This window comes from Carettochelys insculpta, chromosome 16 (genome assembly GCF_033958435.1).
Source record: "Carettochelys insculpta isolate YL-2023 chromosome 16, ASM3395843v1, whole genome shotgun sequence".
NCBI classification, from domain to species: domain Eukaryota; kingdom Metazoa; phylum Chordata; order Testudines; family Carettochelyidae; genus Carettochelys; species Carettochelys insculpta.
Window position 1 is genome coordinate 39,507,563 of NC_134152.1, and position 18,911 is coordinate 39,526,473.

At 46.5% G+C, this 18,911-nt stretch overlaps 1 protein-coding gene across 3 annotated transcripts in view; it reads left to right on the forward strand.

Moving 5' to 3' along the window:
- The window catches only part of PDPK1 (3-phosphoinositide dependent protein kinase 1), a 107,233-nt gene that overhangs the window by 47,868 nt on the left and 40,454 nt on the right, over positions 1 to 18,911 (forward strand). For all 3 annotated transcript variants that reach the window (XM_075010269.1, XM_075010271.1, XM_075010270.1), the window contains exons 6-7: positions 7,231 to 7,328; positions 15,860 to 15,935. In XM_075010269.1, coding sequence (XP_074866370.1) covers positions 7,231 to 7,328; positions 15,860 to 15,935 — 174 coding nt within the window. The remainder of the gene's footprint in view (positions 1 to 7,230; positions 7,329 to 15,859; positions 15,936 to 18,911) is intronic.

Sequence of the window (18,911 nt, forward strand, 5' to 3'; positions counted from 1 at the left end):
TGGGTACCTATTCCATGGTGCCTTTGCCCTGTTGAATTCTGGGGGTCTTGCACCATTGGGTTGTGGGGGAAAAATGTGCTGCAGTTGCTTGTGCGTCTCTAATGTCATTATCCCAGAATGCAGAGCACCCACTAACAGTGTGAAAACAAATTGCAGACCACACTATTTTTTCTGATACAGCTCTAGCACTAACATGGATCCTCACATGTGTCAAACCATTGCACAGTGCATTATGGCCACTTCCCAGAACCTCAGAGTATTTGTTTCGAGAGAGGCAGTGGACTGAGATGATGGTTGTAGCGGAAGAGGGTGGAGATGAAATTGAACTGCAGACCAGGAACTTGGATGCAGTGCTTAGTGGAGCAGCGTTTTTGGATTTGTGAAACCAGCACACACTGGTGGAACCACATCATTTTGGAGGTCTGGGGTGACAAGCAGTAGGTGCAGAACTTTCGCATGTGCAAGTCCTCTTCCATGGAACTTTGTGATTTGCTGTCCCCCGCCCTGAAGCATAGGAATACAAGAGTGAGACCTGCTTTAACAACTCCCAAGCAAGTGGCAATTGCTTTATGGAAGTTTGTGATGCCCAACTGTTACTGATCAGTGGCAAATCAGTTTGGAGTGTGCAGATCTACAGTGGGGGCCATGGTGATGCAGGTAGCCAATGCAATCTGGTACCATCTCATGAAGAAGACAGTGACCCTTAGAAATGTCGAACACATAGTGGATGGCTTTGTTGCCATCAGGTTTCCTAACTGTGGTGGGGCAATAGATGGCAAGCACTTCCTCATCGTGGCCCTGGACCACCTGTCCTCTGAGTGTATAAGCTGCAAGGGATGCTTTCAAGTGGTGTTGCAGGCCCTGGTGGATCACAGGCTGTTTCACAGACATCAGTGTGGGATGGTTGAGAGAGGTTCACAACATCCGCATCTTCAGAAATTCTGGTCTGTACAGAAAGCTTCTGGATGGGAGTTTTTTCCTCAGACTGGATTATCAAGATTGGTAATCTGGAGATGCGTATAGTAGTACTGGCTGGCCTGTTTACCCTCTGCATCCTTGCCTTATGAAGCCATACACAAGCACCCTGGACCACAGCAAGGAGTGCTTCAACTACAAACTGAGCAAGTGCAGAACGGTGGTGGAATTTGCCTTTGCGTGTGTAAAAGCCAGGTTCAGGTGCCTTTTGACCTGTTTGGATGTTTCTGAAACTAATGTCCCCACTGTGTTTGCAGCATGCTATATTTTGTGTAACATTTGTGCATCTGGGGACGGGGGAGGAGGGAAGAGACTTTCGTACATCCTGGAGTACAGAGGCAGATGCCATGACTGGCCATGCATAAGCCCTGCTCATAAGGGCATTCACCAATGCACGTGCAGAGGCAAGAGCAATCAGGGAGGCTTTGAAAAATATCTTTATGAATAATTGGGTAGCCATGTGATTCTGCTGTACTGGATTGTTGTGATGCCACCCCAACTCCCCACAAGGATTTGTGCACCCCATCACATGTGAACCAATAAATCATACCATGGTTTTCACAAAAAATACTTTTTCTTTGGGGATTAGGGTTATGATAAAGGAAAAGGGACGTAAAGAGAGGATTACTTTCACAAAAGTGATGTGATGTTTGTATTTTACGCGGGAAGACTAAGATGTTTTTAGCAGGGGCACATGTGTGAAATAAGCTATGTTTGGCACCTGGCTTTCCCATGCCTGGGGTTGGCCCCACTGATGACCCACCAGCCCAGGATCCTGGACTCTGGTCAGTTCCTCCAGGGTCTCATTGGTCCCTTCAGGTTTGGCAACCCCCACCGTGTCCCTCTGCTGCAAGTCCTCTGGGGACCTTGAGATAGCAGCGGCTTGATCAGCCATCTCCAACTGAATGAATGATTGGGCAGCCTCCTGATTCTGCTGCAGTTAGCTGTTGTGATACCACTGCTACTCCCCGCAGAGACTTGTGCACCCCACCACACCTGTAAACCAATAAATCAGACTGCGGTTGTCATAAAAAGAATACTTTTATTTGGTGGGGCAAGGGTTAAGCTGCAGCAAAAAGAAGGGATGTCGAGTGGTGGAATAACCTTTTGCAGTGGGAAGAGGTCATGGGAGTCGAATGAGAGACTGTCCTTGCCCTTCCCAGCATTCAGAGACCATGAAGAGGGGTGGGTGATTTAAGTTGAAGGTAGCCCAGGCAGCAAGGAATGGAGTCTGCGAACTGAATCTTGCTTAGGGAGTCCCTGTGCAGCTCCAGCATGGAGTGCAGGGTGTCAGTTTGCTCTCTAACAGCCATCAAGAGCTGTGCTGAGCTCTCCTGTGGTTGAGGACCCTCTGCTGCCACTCCTCTGCGGCACACTAGCTAGCAGCAGTTGTTCTGTCAGGCCTCTGCAGCTGCTGAAGAATAAGGGTCCTGCTTGGATCTTTTGCACTTCCTCATCACAGCAACCTTGTGTTCCACTGTGGCGATGTCTGAAAAGTGAAGGTCAGAAGTGAGGTACAAGTCACACAAAGTGTTTACCCATAGAACGAATGGGTCCTCTATCTTATCATTGAATCTTTTTCCCAAAGCCACTTTTGACTTCTTAAGGATGACAATGAATCAAACTCTGCAGCATGCATGCTGTCATTTATCTGGACCATTTCATTGTGCACATGGTAAGACATTGCCCATTTAAAGTAAGGGGGTTGGGTGGGAAGGAGGGTGTGTGGGTGGGGGGCGGGAGAGGCCAGGGCAGGTGTGGGGAAGGTTTCTCAGTGGTCCCTGGATCAATCCTTTGTAGGCAAAAGGCCGTTTAAAGCAGGGAAAGCTAGCGCTGGACATGATGGTGTCTGGGAGTAGGGTCCACGGAGCCCAGCAGCTGCATGGTTAGGGGAAAGGGTTTGATTCCAACTGCATGGCTGGCTGGGTGGGGCAGGATTCCTAAGAAAGGTGGAGGAAAAGGTTCTCCAGCCACGTGGTGGGGAAAGGTTTCTCAGCGGCTTGATCAAGCTAGCAGTGAGTGTGATGGGAGGAGAGAGAGCCAGTAGAGCTCTTCAGCCGTGTGTAGGGAAGGAGGATGGAGAGCCCACCAGCCACATGCTGTGGCAATGCGGTGCTGGGAAGTTTAAACAGGCAGGGAGAACTGCAAAACAATCTAATCCAAATTTCCATGCTTCTTTAGGTTGCCAAAGAAGATATCACCATCCTAAGAATAACAGCAAAAAAACAAACAAAAAAAAAAAAAGGTTCATCCTGTGTAAGCACAAGCCTGGAAAATTTGCCAGAATACTGTGTGGCGCCATGATACCAGATCACTATCTGGTTGCATGGCATGGCAAGGTGTGCAATCATGGAAGCCACAATAAATCAGGCCTGCACAAAAACCTTGTGGGAAAGAATGCAAGAGTACCTGGATGAGACCTTCCTGGAAATCTCCAAGGATAAGTGCTCCACCCCCAGAAATATCAACACACTGTTCTAAGGGGCATAAATCCACCGCATCTGACCCACAGCCTGCTTGTACTGGTTTCAAAAAATGTGCTCCGTGTAGGAAATCTATACCTAAACACAGCCACAACTCGCTTGAAATATTCTAGAAGCAATGCCAAAAGGGTTGGTCTCTTGTGGCGCTGCTGTTCGTGTAGAGGAGACTGGCTTGAGGGTGAATAGCTCCAGGCTGTCAGGAAAAGCTTCATCGGGCCCTGCTGATTGCCTCCATCCTCCCCTTCATTGGCCTCTTTCTTCTCCTCCTCCTCCTCTTGGCTCCCCCTGGACTCCACAGAAGGGCCTCCTGAAGAGTCCCATCTAAGACTGGGCACCATGGTGGCATCCCTTCAAAGAATGGCATACAGCTTTTCATAATACCAGCATGTTTTGGGAGATGACCTGGATTGCCAGTTAGCTTCCCAGACTTTGATTGATTGCTGTGTGGGAGTTCTTTTACTTTCACCCGGCATTGTTGAACATCCTGGGAGTAACCTCTGGTGATCATCCCTCCCCTCAAGCACCCACAGAAAGTCCAAATAATGTAGTGCCCCTAACCGTTGACTCCCAGGAAATAAAAAACAAAAATCCACCTGCTTGTTATGAAAGTATATGCTTCAGGTAGCACATGGATGCAGATAAGAAACTATCAAGGTGTGTTGGCTAAGTATGCTTTTTCTTCCCTGAGGAACTGGATTTTGCTGCTGCTGAAAGAATTCCTGCATGACTTTAAGGAAGAGCTAAGTAATATGTCTGTAGGAGGATGCTCTTTAAGGCGAAGACAGCTCTTCAAGTCTCTTTAGATGACATTATTCTGATCCTGCAGCTACAGCTATAGCTACAGTAGTGTTAACTGTCCCCAGATCACTACTGTTGAGATTGTTCAGATTCTCAAGCTATGACCACAGGCTTACCTCTTGAACATGCTGACTTTAATTTAAGGACAGATGAGGTACAGTACAATGAAAATGTGGTGGGGTGGGTGGAGAGAGGGCAAGGGGGCTCAGGGCACAGGAATTGGTGTGGGGAGTGCTCAGCATAGATGGCTGGGTGTGTGGGGAGGCTCACGCCAAGCAGTGGGGGTGGAAGAGAGTGCAGAGGTTGGGGAGGGGGTTTAGGGCAGGGTGCTGTAGTGAGGGCAGGGAGTTGCAGGGGTTGCACTCAGGACTTGTGGTGTGGGGGTGGATTAATGAAGGCAAGGCTTAGAGAGCTCAGGGTAGGTGTGACAAATGCAGGAAATAGGTTGGGGTGGGGAGCAGGGTTCTCGAAGCAAGGGACTGGGTGGCTTGGGGGTTGAGCAGGGCTGAGGTTAGGGGTGGAGAAGTCAGGAGGTGGAGGCTTTAAGAAACAGGGCAAGGGTATAGGGGTGCAGGGCCAGGGCCGGGGAGGTCTCAGGACAGTGGCTTGCTGGGGCTGCTAATGGCAATGAAGATGGTGCTGGTCCTGGGGCCGGGGGGAGTTTCAGGGCTGTGCTCCCTGGCTCTGGTGTCTCCTCAAGGATGTCCTGGCTTGCTTTGTGGCCCCAGTGTCTACTGGGGGGGATGGGGTTTGGGTGGAGATTTGGATTGTCTGCCCTCTTCTGGGGGAGGCGGGGTGAGTTGTGCCGTGTTCCATGCTTCTGGCCTGAGGCCTGGAGACGGGGAGGGGTGGTTGAACTGGGGTTCCTGGGGGCTGTTCTGGGGAAGTAGGGGGGAGCCCTGCTGTCCCCCCATCACTGGTCTGACACTGCAGCAGAGAATCAGTAGAGGAGGGTTTGGAGTAGGAGAGCACTTACCCTGTCCAGTGGCCAGAAGGGTGAAGAGCCCTGTCCCCATTCGGCCACTGCTGCCCTTAGTGGTCACTCTTCAGTATAATCTCTTTCTGTGCTTGATGCCCCTAGTGACGAGTCTGAGTCTGACACAGTCCAGATTCTGGGCACTTCCTGTTTTTCCTGGCACAAGAAAGCCCTGACCTAGGTTTAAGTTTGGGTAACAGGAAGCTGCATACCAAATTTTGTGGTCCTTGTTCCTCTTATGGTTTAGGATGGGGGGGAACCTTTTTCATGTCAGGGGCCACTAAATTGTGGACAAATCACTCAAGGGCTGCAGAAGTCGGAAGCAAAAAACACCTCACTGATGTGGTGCCTGACTGTATAGGGGCCAAGGCTATGGGTCTGGGCAAGGAGAGCAGGCTGGAAATTGGTGGGCTGGGTTGGAGGGAGGGTGCAGGGGTGGGCTGTGGGTGGAGGATGCAGAAGGGGAGTCTGGGCAGGAGAGGAGGAGGGTTTGGTGTTAGGGGTCTGTCAGGGATAAGGGGTGGGTGGGTGGGAGGGGAGAGTGCAGGAAGGTTGTGAGATAGGGGTCTGGATGAGAGTAGGTGTAGGAGCTGAGTCTGGGCACAGGGTCGAGGTGACAGGAGTGCACTTCCTTTTGCAAGGTTCCCAGATGTACATAGCTCGGTGCCCTCTCCCTCCTCCTCCTCCTCCTCAAACATCGCCAATCAGAGCAGTGGTAGGAAGCCTTCAGTCAGGCTACCTGCTCCACTGGTGCTCCCCCAAGTTGGGAGACCAGCAACAAGCTTCAGTGCAGCCAAGTCCCACTTCCTGCTCCTCAAAGAGCTTGTGGTTTGCATCTGCACCAAGGCGTGCCTGATCCAGGGCTCCAAACCCTCCGCCCCATCCTGGGCTGGATTCTAAGGAGGGGAGCCCCAAGACTTGAATCATGGTCCAGGGGTTCCCCACACCTAGTTTAGGAGGAGTTCTTGAACAGACTCTGATGCATAAATAAATGCACTCTAAAATTATGTATAGATGGTGCCTATACCAAGGGGGTCTTCTCTCCTTTTCTTAAAGGACTGTCAGTGTGTGTGACTCTGAAAATTTTGGAATCTCTGCATTGGTGGATAAAACCCCCTTCAGTTCCATCAGTTCTTCCCATAATAGCTTGTCAGGGATTCGTCTAAGCGGATCTTGATGATCTCAAGAGCACTTTCATTTACAAATAATTGCATTAGAGTTGGAAGACCCTTCCTTTGTAATATATTACTACCCATGATTTAGACAAATTTTGACAATACAATTAATGCAATAAATGTGAACTCTCTACCATACTATTTTTTTCATGTTTGCTGTTTAGTAGAACCATCCTGCTGCATATAGCTGTTGGTTGATGCGCTCCTTATTTTTTTTATCACAATTGGAGGGCTGCAAAAATCAATTTTGTAAAGTTAAGTATGTACGTAAGTCTTTTTATATAGTTATGGGCTTAGGATAGTTTTTGTCTGTCCCATTCATTGTTTTGTGGGGTGGTCATTTTTGGGCTCCCAATATTTCAGACTTTGCTGATTTGTTTTTGGAGTCAAATTAGTGTAAATGTCTTGTCTGCTGTTACCATTTCAGTCTTCCATATGATCTTTAAATTTGAAGGTTTACACTTGTACTCGTCTTTTTGGTGGATTTTGTTGAATAAGTGAGCTGCATGCAGACCTCCCTTTTGTGTTTAACTCTTTTTTAACTTTTTAAAAGGATTGGAAAAAAAAATGAGCTTTATGAAATCTTTTGGCCCCATTCTGAATGTTGATTCCCCAAAGTTAAATCAAAATTGCTTCAATAATACTGTATTTACAGAACTCCTGTGCATTTTTGGTGGATTAATTTATAAACACAAATGTTTGTATGTAAAGTGCTATAACTTGTGGAATTCATTTTAAGAATATAATTAGCTTCAGAATTGAAAATGTGATTTATTTGGTTTTCACATGTTAAATTTTAAATTTGAGACTCCACCTTTTTCAGGGACCTTAAGCCAGAGAACATTTTGCTAAATGAAGAGATGCACATTCAAATAACGGACTTTGGAACAGCAAAAGTATTATCTGCAGATAGTAGACAAGGTATGTTGTTTGTCATATCTCTGATGCTGTATTCTACAAAAAGTAGTTCCCTGAAATGCAAATCACTTTCAGTTTAAGTTAAAATGTCATCGACTGTGAACACTGCATGTTGTTATACTGTAGTCTAAACAGTTTTGTTGCGTGTCCTAAAACAATTCTGACTGTAAAAAAAACTTCAGAATTGTAGGTGGATCAGTTCATACAGTGTGAATTTAGAACTTAGTTTGTTTTTGATAAATCCAGTTTTCTATCCAGCTTAAAATATAGGAAAGAGAGCTTAATTATTTCTTCAGTGTACCTGAAGAAAAGAAGCAAAACTGTATATCTGACTTTCCAGAAGAAACCTCTTGTCTTTTCTGATAGCATGTTGTGACAGATCACAGGTTGTATACGGCAAGAGCCTGCTGGAGAGTGAGCATTTTGCCTTTTTGTTCCTCTCCTAGGCTTGGAGAGGGTGCAGTCCTACAGACTGGATAAGCAGCTGGAGCTCATTAGGAGTCAGCCAGCAACACAGGCTAATCAGACACCTGTTGCTAGTGAAGGCCTCCTAGCTCCCTGTAAAAGACTTTCCTCAGACAGAAGTGAGGAAGGAGCTGATAGGTGCACAAGGAAGAGAGGCTGGAGGTTTGAGAACCAGAGGAGCAAAGCAGGTTAGCAGGGTACAGGGGGAAGATACCAGAGGGAAGTGGTGGGTAAGGTGGCCCAGGGAGAGGCTGCTGTGTTTGGGGCAGGGGTAGAAGCCCTACTGACTGCCTCTGTCTTAGGGCCCTGGGCCAGAGCCCAGAGTAGGGGGCAGGCGTGGGCTCCCCACACCCTTCCCCTGGAAGGTTGCCCTACTGAAAGGACAGCAACAGCCCAAAGACCTGCTGAAGGGGGTTTGTCTTTGCCTCACTTGGGACTTGTCTGTGTTGAGAATGGCTCAGTAAACAGAGGCCCTTGCCTTTGGGGAGCCCCAAGGCAGCAAAAGGGCCACCATGAGTCTCTGAGGTACACAAGAAACTGCCAGGAAGCACAGAACCCCTATGGGCACTGACAAGGGACTTGTCACAATGGGCTTGGATTTATCTTCTATGTCAATTACTTAAATTAAAATGTAAAAGGCAGGTATTTTGGTGCAGTTAATGATGGCAAATTAGAAAACCCAGGGTATCAAACTCCCTGAAATCTTTATATTTTGTGACACAGTAGCACCAGGGAGCAGTGGCAGAATTATAGAAAGGAGGTGCATAAGCCCCAGACTAATTCAGACATGGGTCCCTGTAGACTAGGTAAGGCTACTACAGATTGGAGCGTCTATAGCTAATTTAAAGCCCTGTCAGGATCCTCATAAAAATCTCCTGTTTCTGGAAGACTGTGTGAGGCGAGGAAGGAGTTTGGAGGTGCATTGCTAAGAATTCAGAGGCCAGAAAATGGGAGAGCAGGAGATGCTGCCTCAGCAGAGCTGGGAGACTTCCTCCCTCAGCATCAAGGACGGAGGCTAAACCTATCCAAGTAGTGAAGAGGATAAGAAATCCACAGGGTTGAGACAGTCTGCAGCTCAGAGTGAGAAGCAGACCCCTTCTCTGCTTCCCTTTTGGACCACTGGTGGGGCCCTTAACACCTGAAGAGCAGGGGCAAATGGTGGCATGCTAATCCCCTCATCACAATAAGAAAAGCATGGGACCTGCCATACCAACATCAGGCGTTGTCACATGATATCAGGGCTGGGATTTCCACGCTGTGAACATAACTCTGAGTCACATTCAGACTGCCCCCAAGATAGAGGACATGCCCAAAGCATTGATGCAAGCCATGACCCCCCAGAGACAGACTACCTAGGTTCAGATAGCTGGGCAACATGAAGCTGTGCGGCTGCAGCAAGAGACCAGTCACCTTCTGAAGTCCCAGGCAAGCCAAGATCAAGCAGTGCTGCGGAAGCAAGTGAACCAGGTGAAGACCCTTATGGAGCTGAGCCACATGGATAACATGGTATGGACTATATGGGCCAATTACTGTCTGCAAAAAAATAACAGAAGACAGCGAAGACATATACCTGCCCGCCTATGAGAGGACCTGTGGTTGGGCATACTCACCCCATTCTTATGTGCAAGAGGCCCAGAAGGCTTCCTATGATATGACCACAAAGGAGAGGGTGGACAACCCCTGCTTGAAGTCAGAGATCCTGTGCATGTCTGGTGTGAAGCCAGCCTTGCAAGTCTAGTGGTTCCATGAACGTCAGTGTAGCAAAGACAAAACAATTCAGTTACAACTGTTTGACCTAAACTACCTGGCTAGGAGCTGTCCTGCCTGGAGGCTCTCAGCTCTATTTTGGAAAAAAAAAAAAAATGGAGCTTCTGGTGCTGGACTGCTGTACAAGGAGCCTGCCCTCAGGCCTCCAAGCCTGGTTAGGCCGGAATGATCCCTCCACCTAAGATGAACTGGTCATTCTCCTAGAGATGACTGGCAGCCTATGAACAGACTGGACTCCAGGAGGTGCAACATGGTATTCCAGGAAGCCAGTCCTGAGCCCGAGGCCCCAGATCATCAGGAACTACATGAAAGCCATAACTAGAAGAACGGGCAACAAGTGGCCTGAGGTCTGAAAGGGAATTGGGATAGTGAGTCAGAGAGCTGAGACAGGGCTTTATTGATGATATTGTTACAAATAAGGGGAGTTGAGGCACATAGCAGCCCAGTGCCCCAACAGGTAGGAGCCCATGCAGTGTAATCTGGGCAGTCTTTGTGACTGATTTGTGGTCTGATCAGTCTGGTGTGGATTACAATGTTTTACATGAGTGCACTATGCCAATAAACTGCATCAAGACTATAGCTTTGGTGGATTTTGACAGTGCTCTGATGCTGGTCTTTGGGTGAGAGCATTTGAAGAAAGTACAGGAGGCCTAGTGAACCTACTACAACCTTTGGGGGAAAGCATGGAAATTTCAGTCAGGAGAATGGGTGGTGGCGTTGGTACCAACATCAGAAAGCAATCTTCTGGCCAGTTGGCATGGGTCTTACGAAATCGCATAAGTGGTTGAGGAGATTAATTGTAAGGTAAAGCAGCCAGACCACCAAAGGTCAAAGCAGATCTGCTCCAACTCACTGAAACCTTGGCACAATGGGGAGACATGCCTGGTTGTCCTGATGGTTCCACCCAAGTCAGACAGTCCACAGGGCAGCTAATGATATCTCTCAAACTAGCCTCAGAACAACAAACAGAAGTCATTGAGATAATTCAGTGGAACCAAGAGTTGTTTTTCACGCAGTCAGTGTATTTGACGCTGGTCCAATATCACATTGTCACCTGTCTCGGAACAAGGGTGGTGATAGAGCCGTATTGCATATCAGAGGCAAAACCAGAAGGTATTAGGGGCAGAGAGGAAAGATGCTGCAATTTGAGAAATCCCACAACCAGTAGGCTAGCCCTGTTGTCTTGGTCCTCAAGCCTGATGGCACCCTGAGGTTTTGTAATGACATCAGAAGCTAAATGAGGTATCCCGGTTTGATGGCTACCAGATGCTGCATATCTGTGACCTGATTGTGAGTTAGGCAAGACCTGATACATAGCACCTTGGATGTCACAAAAGGCCATTGGCAGACACTCAGCTGAGGACAACAAGGCACTTGATGGCATCTTCAATATATTGTCCTCATTTTTGGGCTCCATGGGGCTCTCAGAATTCTCCTACAGGTGATGGGCAGATTATTTCAACTCCTTATTAAATATTCGGTCAGCTGTTTAGACAACATAATAATCCATAGTCCTGACTGGGTGAGACACCTTGGGGAAAACGTAAGTGGTGCTAGATGTTCTTAAACAGGCTAACCTCATCACAACCCATCCAAATGTTCAATAGGACTAGCCAAGGCCAGATACCTTTAGGTATCTAGTTGGAAAGGGCCTGGTGAAACCTTGATGGAACAAAGTGGAGGCTATATACGGAAATGGCCCCGACATATCCACAAAAAGTAAGAGTATTCTTGGGGATAATGGGGTACTATCACCATTTCATCCCTCATTTCTCTACAGGAGTGGTTTCTCTGATGGACTTAATAGCGTTTGGGACCTTGAGATAGTTAAGTGGATCAAGGAGGCAGAATAGGTTTTAACAGTAGTGCTTTGCAGTCATCCAGTGCTCGTAGCCCCAGATTTCAAGACGAAGTTCATTCTATAAGGAGACCCTTCAGAGGTAGGAGTTGGGGCCATTCTTTCACAGATGTTCAGAGTTAAGGAGCACCCAATCCTTTACCTCATCAGGGAGTTCTTGCCCAACAGTATGCCATAGTAGAAAATAAATGCCTACGGTTTAAATGGCCATGGAGACTCTGCAGGGCTACTTTCTGGGGTGTCAAGTTATTTTTGTGACAGACCATGCCCCACTCCAATGGATGCATACAAACTAGATGAAGAATATGTGAGTGACTAGATTCTTCTCTTCAGTATCTCCCATTTCTGGATGCATCATAGAACTAGAAGCCAGCATGGCAACATAGATAGCTTGTTGCAACAATCCTCTCTTGCCCCAAGCAGTTCTATGCCATGGTGTTCAGAAGGGAGTTGCATATGTAATACAGCAGGGCCATGGAGCAGTGGTAGAGGAGAGATATATAAACTTTAGGCTTACTCAGATGTGGCTCCCTTTAAACTAAGTAAGGTTACCACTGGTTAATTAGAGCACCTGTAACCAGTTAAGGTCTTGTCAGTGTTGCTGAGAACTGAAAGACCAGAAAATGGGAGACTCTCTTATCCTCTGTCCTTGATGCTATGGGAATCCTTTCTGTCAGGGAGAGGGTAAGAAACACACAGGAATTGAAAGGGGCTGAGGCTCAGAGTGAAGATCAGACCCTTTCTCCACTGACCTTCTCCACCAACTTCATGGGCTGCAAGCAGGGCCCTCTGCACCCAAGAGCAGGAGCAAGGGGCGGTGTCCTAGGTCACCATCACTACCAAGAAAAGTGCAGCACCCACCATGCCGACATTGGACATTGTCACTCTTTAAAATAATATAGCTAGCAATAACCTGGCTTTTGCAGGTGACTGCTATGGTACAGAGAGAACATACTGGGAAATGTACAGCTTTTGAGGATTAAATTTCTAATTTTTTTTAAAGTTTTCCATCCAATGACAGGGTCTGCCTGATGTACCATGATGGCTACATCTACACTACCTCAAAACAGCCATGCAAATGGCCATTTTGAAGTTTACTAATGAAGTGCTGAAATACATATTCAGTGCCTTATTAGAATGCCAGCAGCAGCGGCACTTCGAAATTGATGTGGCTGGCAGCCACGTGGCTCGTCCAGATGGGGCTCCTCTTCGAAAGGACCCTGGCAACTTCAAAATCCCCTTATTCCTAACAGCAGATAGGAATAAGGGGTTTTCAAAGTTGCCGGGGTCCTTTCGAAAAGGAGCCCAGTCTGGACGAACCACGTGGCTGCGAGGTGCATCAATTTCGAAGTGCTGCGGCTGCTGGCATTGTAATGAGGCACTGAATATGTAGTTCAGCACTTCATTAGTAAACTTCGAAATGACCATTTGCATAGCTATTTTGAAGTTTTGGGCTAGTGTAGACACGGCTAGTGTGTTTTTATACATTTTTGGACAGGGAAATGCAGACCACTATATGGCGGATAATCCAGACGTGTGCAAGTGCTTGTGTGCATATATAGCGTTATCTATGATATCTATGTCCTATCTGTTTTACAAGTTCAAGGTATCATGTACATTGTCAGAAGTTACATTTAAAGTAGCATGGTGTACTCTCTTTGTACTGGTCATAACTTTTCAGTGTTTTTTGTCATAACAGATACAGGGTTATTCCACAGGCTAATAGTGAACTGTCCCAAAGGAAGAGACAACATAGGAGGTGCCCTGTCACTCTTGTATTTTGAATGCATGTGTTCAGAACAGAAAGAGGTATACCATACTACCGAAAAAAACTGGTGGTGTGGGGGGTGGTGTGGTAGGGAGGGATGATTCGTTAAATGTACTTCGTGATGTACACAGTACCTTGTACTTGTAAGCAAGTAGGGTATAAAAAAGAAGGCTATAGGGATGTAACATTATGAGTACACCTACTGTGTAAGATAAAGGTAACAGCACTGCATGAGACTGCTTCCTGGAGACTAGCATAAAGAACTATTTTCCTCTAGTGTATTTTTATTGTACCAGGGCAAAAAACCTGACTGACACCGGTTAATTGTTCGCTCCAATAAATTTCGGAATGAACTAGAACTTGGTCAAACAATTGATTATACAGTTTATCAACAGAAAGACCTGGATAAGAGTGTTTAATACATGTCTATTTTTAACAGTTGCCTTTCAAACTGCTGTGCATTGTAACACTTTGCTGATTTGCCTTGCTCTTCAATAGAGGGAAAAGTACAAATAGCATAAGGTGAACACAGAGCCATCATGTATCTTTTCATGCAGTGACAGCCTTAATTTAGGCAAAGGAACACAGAATGTAGTTAGGGCTGTCCCAAATTCTTCTGGTCTACTCTGCTCTGGTTAGGCCTCAGTTGAAGTACTGTGTCCAGTTCTGGGCACCGCAGTTCAAGAAAGAGGTGGAGAAATTGGAGAGGGTCCAGAAAAGAGCAAAAAGAATGATCAAAGGTCTAGAGAACATGACCTGTGAAGGAAGGCTGAGAGAAATGGGGTTGTTTAGTTTGGAAAAGAGAAGATTGAGGGTGCACATGATGGCGGTTTTCAGGTATCTAAAAGGGTGTCATAAGGAGGAGGGAGAAAACTGCTACTACTTGGCCTCTGAGGATAGAACAAGAAGCCATGGGCTTAAACTGCAGCAAGGGAGGTTTAGGTTGGACGTTAGGAAAAAGTTCCTAACTGTCAGAGTGGTCAGATACTGAAATAAATTGTCTAGGGAGGTTGTGGAATCTCCATCTCTGGAGATATTTGTGAAGAGGTTAGATAAATGTCTATCAGGGATGGTCTAGACAGTACTTGGTCCTGCCATGAGGGCAGGGGGTTGGACTTCATGACCTCTGGAGGTCCCTTCCAGTCCTAGTATCCTATGAAATTCAGGGCCATGAAAGAGATGTCACAGGCTTCAAATTGGTCTTCTGCCACGAAATCTGGTCTTCTGTGTGCTGCTTTCCTATACTATGCAGACTTCACACGTAAGACCAGTGTTTCTCAAACTGGGGGTCCTGACCAAAAGGGAATTGTGAAAGGGGTGTGACAGTTATTTTGTGTGTGGGGGTGGGGGGGGAATCTTGTTGTTGCCACTCTTATTTCTGCACTGTCTTCAGAGCTGGGCAGCTGAAAGAACAGTGGCTGTTGGCCAGTTCTGAAATCAGCACCTCACAGTTAGCAAGGGTGGCAATACCCTATCATGCCACCATTACTTCTGCATTGTTGCCTTGTGAGCTAGGTGACCAGAGAGTAGTGGTTGCTGACTGAAGGCCCTGCTCTGCAGACAGCAGCACAGAATTAAAGGTGACAATACCATTCCATCCCCACCTTAATTCTGTGCTGCTGCTGGCAGTGGCTCTGCCTTTAGGGCTGGGCTTGTGGCCAGCTGCCACTGCTCTGCAGCTGTCCAGATCAGAACAGAGTGCACCACCTGTAGCCCTACAGAAGTAAGGTTGGAGGTACCACATCTCCCCCAGTAACTTTGACACCACCCCCAGTGACTCCTTTTCTGGATCAGGACCCAGACAGTAACACCACCATGAAATTTCAGATTTAAATTGCTGAATTCGTGAAATTATGATTTTTAAAATTGACCAGAAATAACTTTGAATCTGGTAGGGCCCTAAATGTAGTACTAACCACAACAAGGCATTCCCCTGAGGAGGAATTTTGAGTAACTATTTAAACTTATGCCCATGGCTTGTTTAGGACTCCTAAGAGAGAGGAGGAGGCAGAAAAGGTGTAATTCCTATGTTGGGTGAAAGGGCCAAGGTTCTCCAAAATATGGTCAGAATTGCTAAATGTTACTGGAATGGGGTTGCTTGCTCCCAGTAGTAGTCTCTCTTCCTCCCTCAATACAAATCCCAATGGCCTGTTGCTACACCAGACAGTATTGCTGCTGATCCAGCAGGTTTGCTTTCTGGTGAATCATGCATGTGCTACAAATGCAATAAAGGATTAGTTGCAGCATGAGCTAGCAACATGAGAGGAACCCAGCAGGAATGATTTATAGGGTTTTAGGTCCTCAAGAGTGTGGTTTATGAAGTGCTAGGTACTGGGCAGAGGCAGGGAACCCAAGTAACAGAACACAAGGTGAATGGGCCCCTTTTAAAGAGATGTGATCACTCCAATATATTTCAACTGCAATATGCTGTAGCCGTAGTCTGGCAAAACTGAAAATTTACTAGGCCAGTCAAAATACTTGTTTGTCTGCCCTCTACCAAGAATAAAAGTGGAAGGGAAATTGTTCTCTAACTGCTCATCCAAAAAACAAGCTACTTCCTGTAGACACAGAACTTTGCTGGGTTTCTGTGGTGTTACATTACATACTATTCAATAGATATACTTTATTTAGTGAATAGTTTACTTATGTGTTTTTTATTTTGTTTAAATCTCCCAGCACGGGCAAACTCATTTGTAGGGACAGCACAATATGTTTCTCCAGAATTGTTGACAGAAAAATCTGCCTGTAAAAGGTAAGTAGTATTTGTAGAGCATTTTAAGGTCTTAGCTTAAGTATTTTAAGAGGAAAAAATAGTATTGAAAATATCTTACACCTTAAAGAAAATTTGATTGAGCATCTTGGCTTTCTTAAATCAAAATAAATTTCTTTACTGACAAACGTTGCTCTCTGTTTGAGCGCTGACTTATTAAATTGCTCATGAATTCTGGGTTCTGCAGAAATAGTGACTTAATACAGCAGTGAATCTCAAACTTTGGCAACTTGAGGACACTCTATTTTGATTTAAAATTTTTCATTGACCTCCCCAACACCTGCTCTACTCACACTCCACCCTTTTCCCTAAGGCCTCACCCTAACCCCTCCACTTCCTGCCTCTCTTCCACACCTCTTTCCACCTTTCTCTCCAAGCATGTCTGGTGTCCATTCCTCCTTCCCAGTGCCTCTAGGATTGCCAAGTCTAATGATGTAAACTAAAACACCCTTGCCCCACCTCCCTGACCTCTCTTTCCCAAGGTCCCATCCTTTCTCCAGGGCCCTGTCTGCTCACTCCACCCCCCTCCCGCCATCACTTGCTGTCCCCCACCTTCACTCATTTTCACCAGGCTGAGGCAAAGGATTGGGTTCTTGTGGGCTCTGGGCTGTGGCTGGAGTGTGCAAAGGGGTTGTGGGATGAGCTTGGGGCAGGGGGTTCGGGGACAGGAAGAAATGTGGGGTGCAAGCACTAGGAGGGACTTCGGATTCCAGGTGGGGCTGAGGCCAAGGGGTTAGAGTGTGAGGGGGGTTAGGATGCAGGTTCTGGCTGGCTGTCACTTGCTTCTGGAGGCTCCTGGTTGGTGGCACAGCAGGGCAAAGGTAATCACTGTTGGCCCCACACTACTCCTGGCCAGTGGGAGTTGCAGAGCCAACCCCTAGGGTGGGAGCAGAATGTAGAGATTCCCTTTCACCACCTCACACCCCAGGGATTTGCTGGCCACTTTTGAGTGGGTGGGAACCTGCCTTAGCCCTGCTGTGCCACTGGACTTTTAGCATTGTAAAAATCTTCTATTTTGGCTTCAGTGGCATCCAGGAGATACAGTCCAATTCTGGAAAACTACCAGGAAACCCTATTTTGAGAGACTGTATTACAGGACTGAGGTTTTGTCATGAGAAGGAAGCTGCTGATGAAAAGTATAGCTATCCTGAAAGCAAAGTAATAAACCAAGAAGTTTTAGGAATGGGCTTGCATTCAAACAGCCCCTAGCCTTCCATAGACCATTTTGAACATAATTCAGATCCAACATGAGCAACTTTTGTTGTAAATTCAATAGAATGTGTTGCTTTTTCTATAGGTGTTTGGGGAGGAGAGTCATGGCCCTCTTGCGGAGAGGTCCTTTAGTCTGATGATCTATTCCTTCAAGCCACTCGTGTTTCCTGAGCTACACATAAACTCTTCTGTAGTCCAGGAGTTATCTTTGTGTGTCTCTCATGGCTTCACATTTAACATCTTTTTCACATAAATAATCCCATCGCAACTTGGTCCCTGTCCACCCTGCATAGTCAGTTTCAGACTGTGGTATCTAGCTATTCCCTCACCATAACAGCAATTAGTGATTTAGAAATAGGCATATGTCACAGCTGTGAAATATTGCAAATAAATATTACGCCTGCTGTATTTGCTGCTTTGTAGAGTTTGTCTAGTTAAGGACTTTTTAGCAGGTTAGCCACCTCCCCTTCGAAGTGATACTATCCATTTTAGCTTTATAAGGAGCATGTGGTTTCTGAGGTAGTAGTTTCTTTAGCTAGATAGAAGCTGTGTCCTGAAAAAGGAAAGTTAATGGTAAGTCTTTTACAACAGTAGGTGTAATGTATGTTGTGATAAAGTTAATAAGTAGCTTTTCAAGCCATCATACCAAAAAGATCTTGCTGCAGAGTGGTTCTCCTAAAAAGTGCATCAAATTCTGTTTAGTTTCATTAACCTGTTGGACATAAATGAAACTCTACAGCTTTTTGATTTTTAGGTATTTTTGTCTAAAGCCATGGGAAAGCGCATACACAACTGTATCTGGGGGCAAAGGAGGCAATTGTATCAGGGGTTGGTGGAGTTATGGGGGGCTGGGACTGCTGCTATCATCACCACTGACTCTGCTGTTGCCTTGCCTGTGTCCCAGGACCTTTTTAAATAGTGTTGCTGTAGCAGTGTGACAGGATTGTGAGGAGCCCTGGGAGCAGATCTACCGGGTGGGAGGGGGCATGGAGATTCTAACTATGAGTTAGTGGGGAGTGGGCAGTTGGGCTGGCAATAGAGTTGGAGGAGGTTAGACTAGGAAGAGAGGGTGGGGCTGAGCTTTGCGGTACAGGAAGGTACAGGACTACAGAGAGCGAGGGTTGAAAGGGGCAGAGGAACTGGTCTGGGACGGGAAAAGAGCAGAGGGGGGTGGGGGAAGGGATGATAGGAGTCAGGGGAGAGATGGAAGCAGGATAACTGGGGGTGGGCAGAGGGGGATAGAGGCTGAGCTGGGCACAGGAACATTAGGGTTCAGTTTATTTTCTGGCCATCCAGTTGCTGCTGGCCTGCATGTGCATGCACACACTTTCCTTACTGACACAAAGGAAAACTCACTTGTGAAATACATTTCTTTTACAAAAGGAACAGTGAGGATTTCTTACAAGACTTATTGTATTCATAAATAATTTCTTACTATCTTATAATACTTAATATAAACCTAGCAGTTCCTACAAAACAAAGCCCATTAAACAAAATATAACTATATAGAACAAAGCTACATCTACAAAACAAACTACTGTCACAGAACTTACATCAGCATTGTACTGGACTGAGCAGAGGCTTTTTACAACAAGTACCTCTGCGGGGACAGCTGTGCAGTTGTGACTGGGGTGGCTGTGATGGGTGGGAGGGGCACCTCCAGGCTGACAGCAGATGGGGTTGTGGCTGACTAGGGGTTCTGAGGGATGGAGCTCAGTGTTTCCCTGGGCAGGAGTGCCTTGTGCC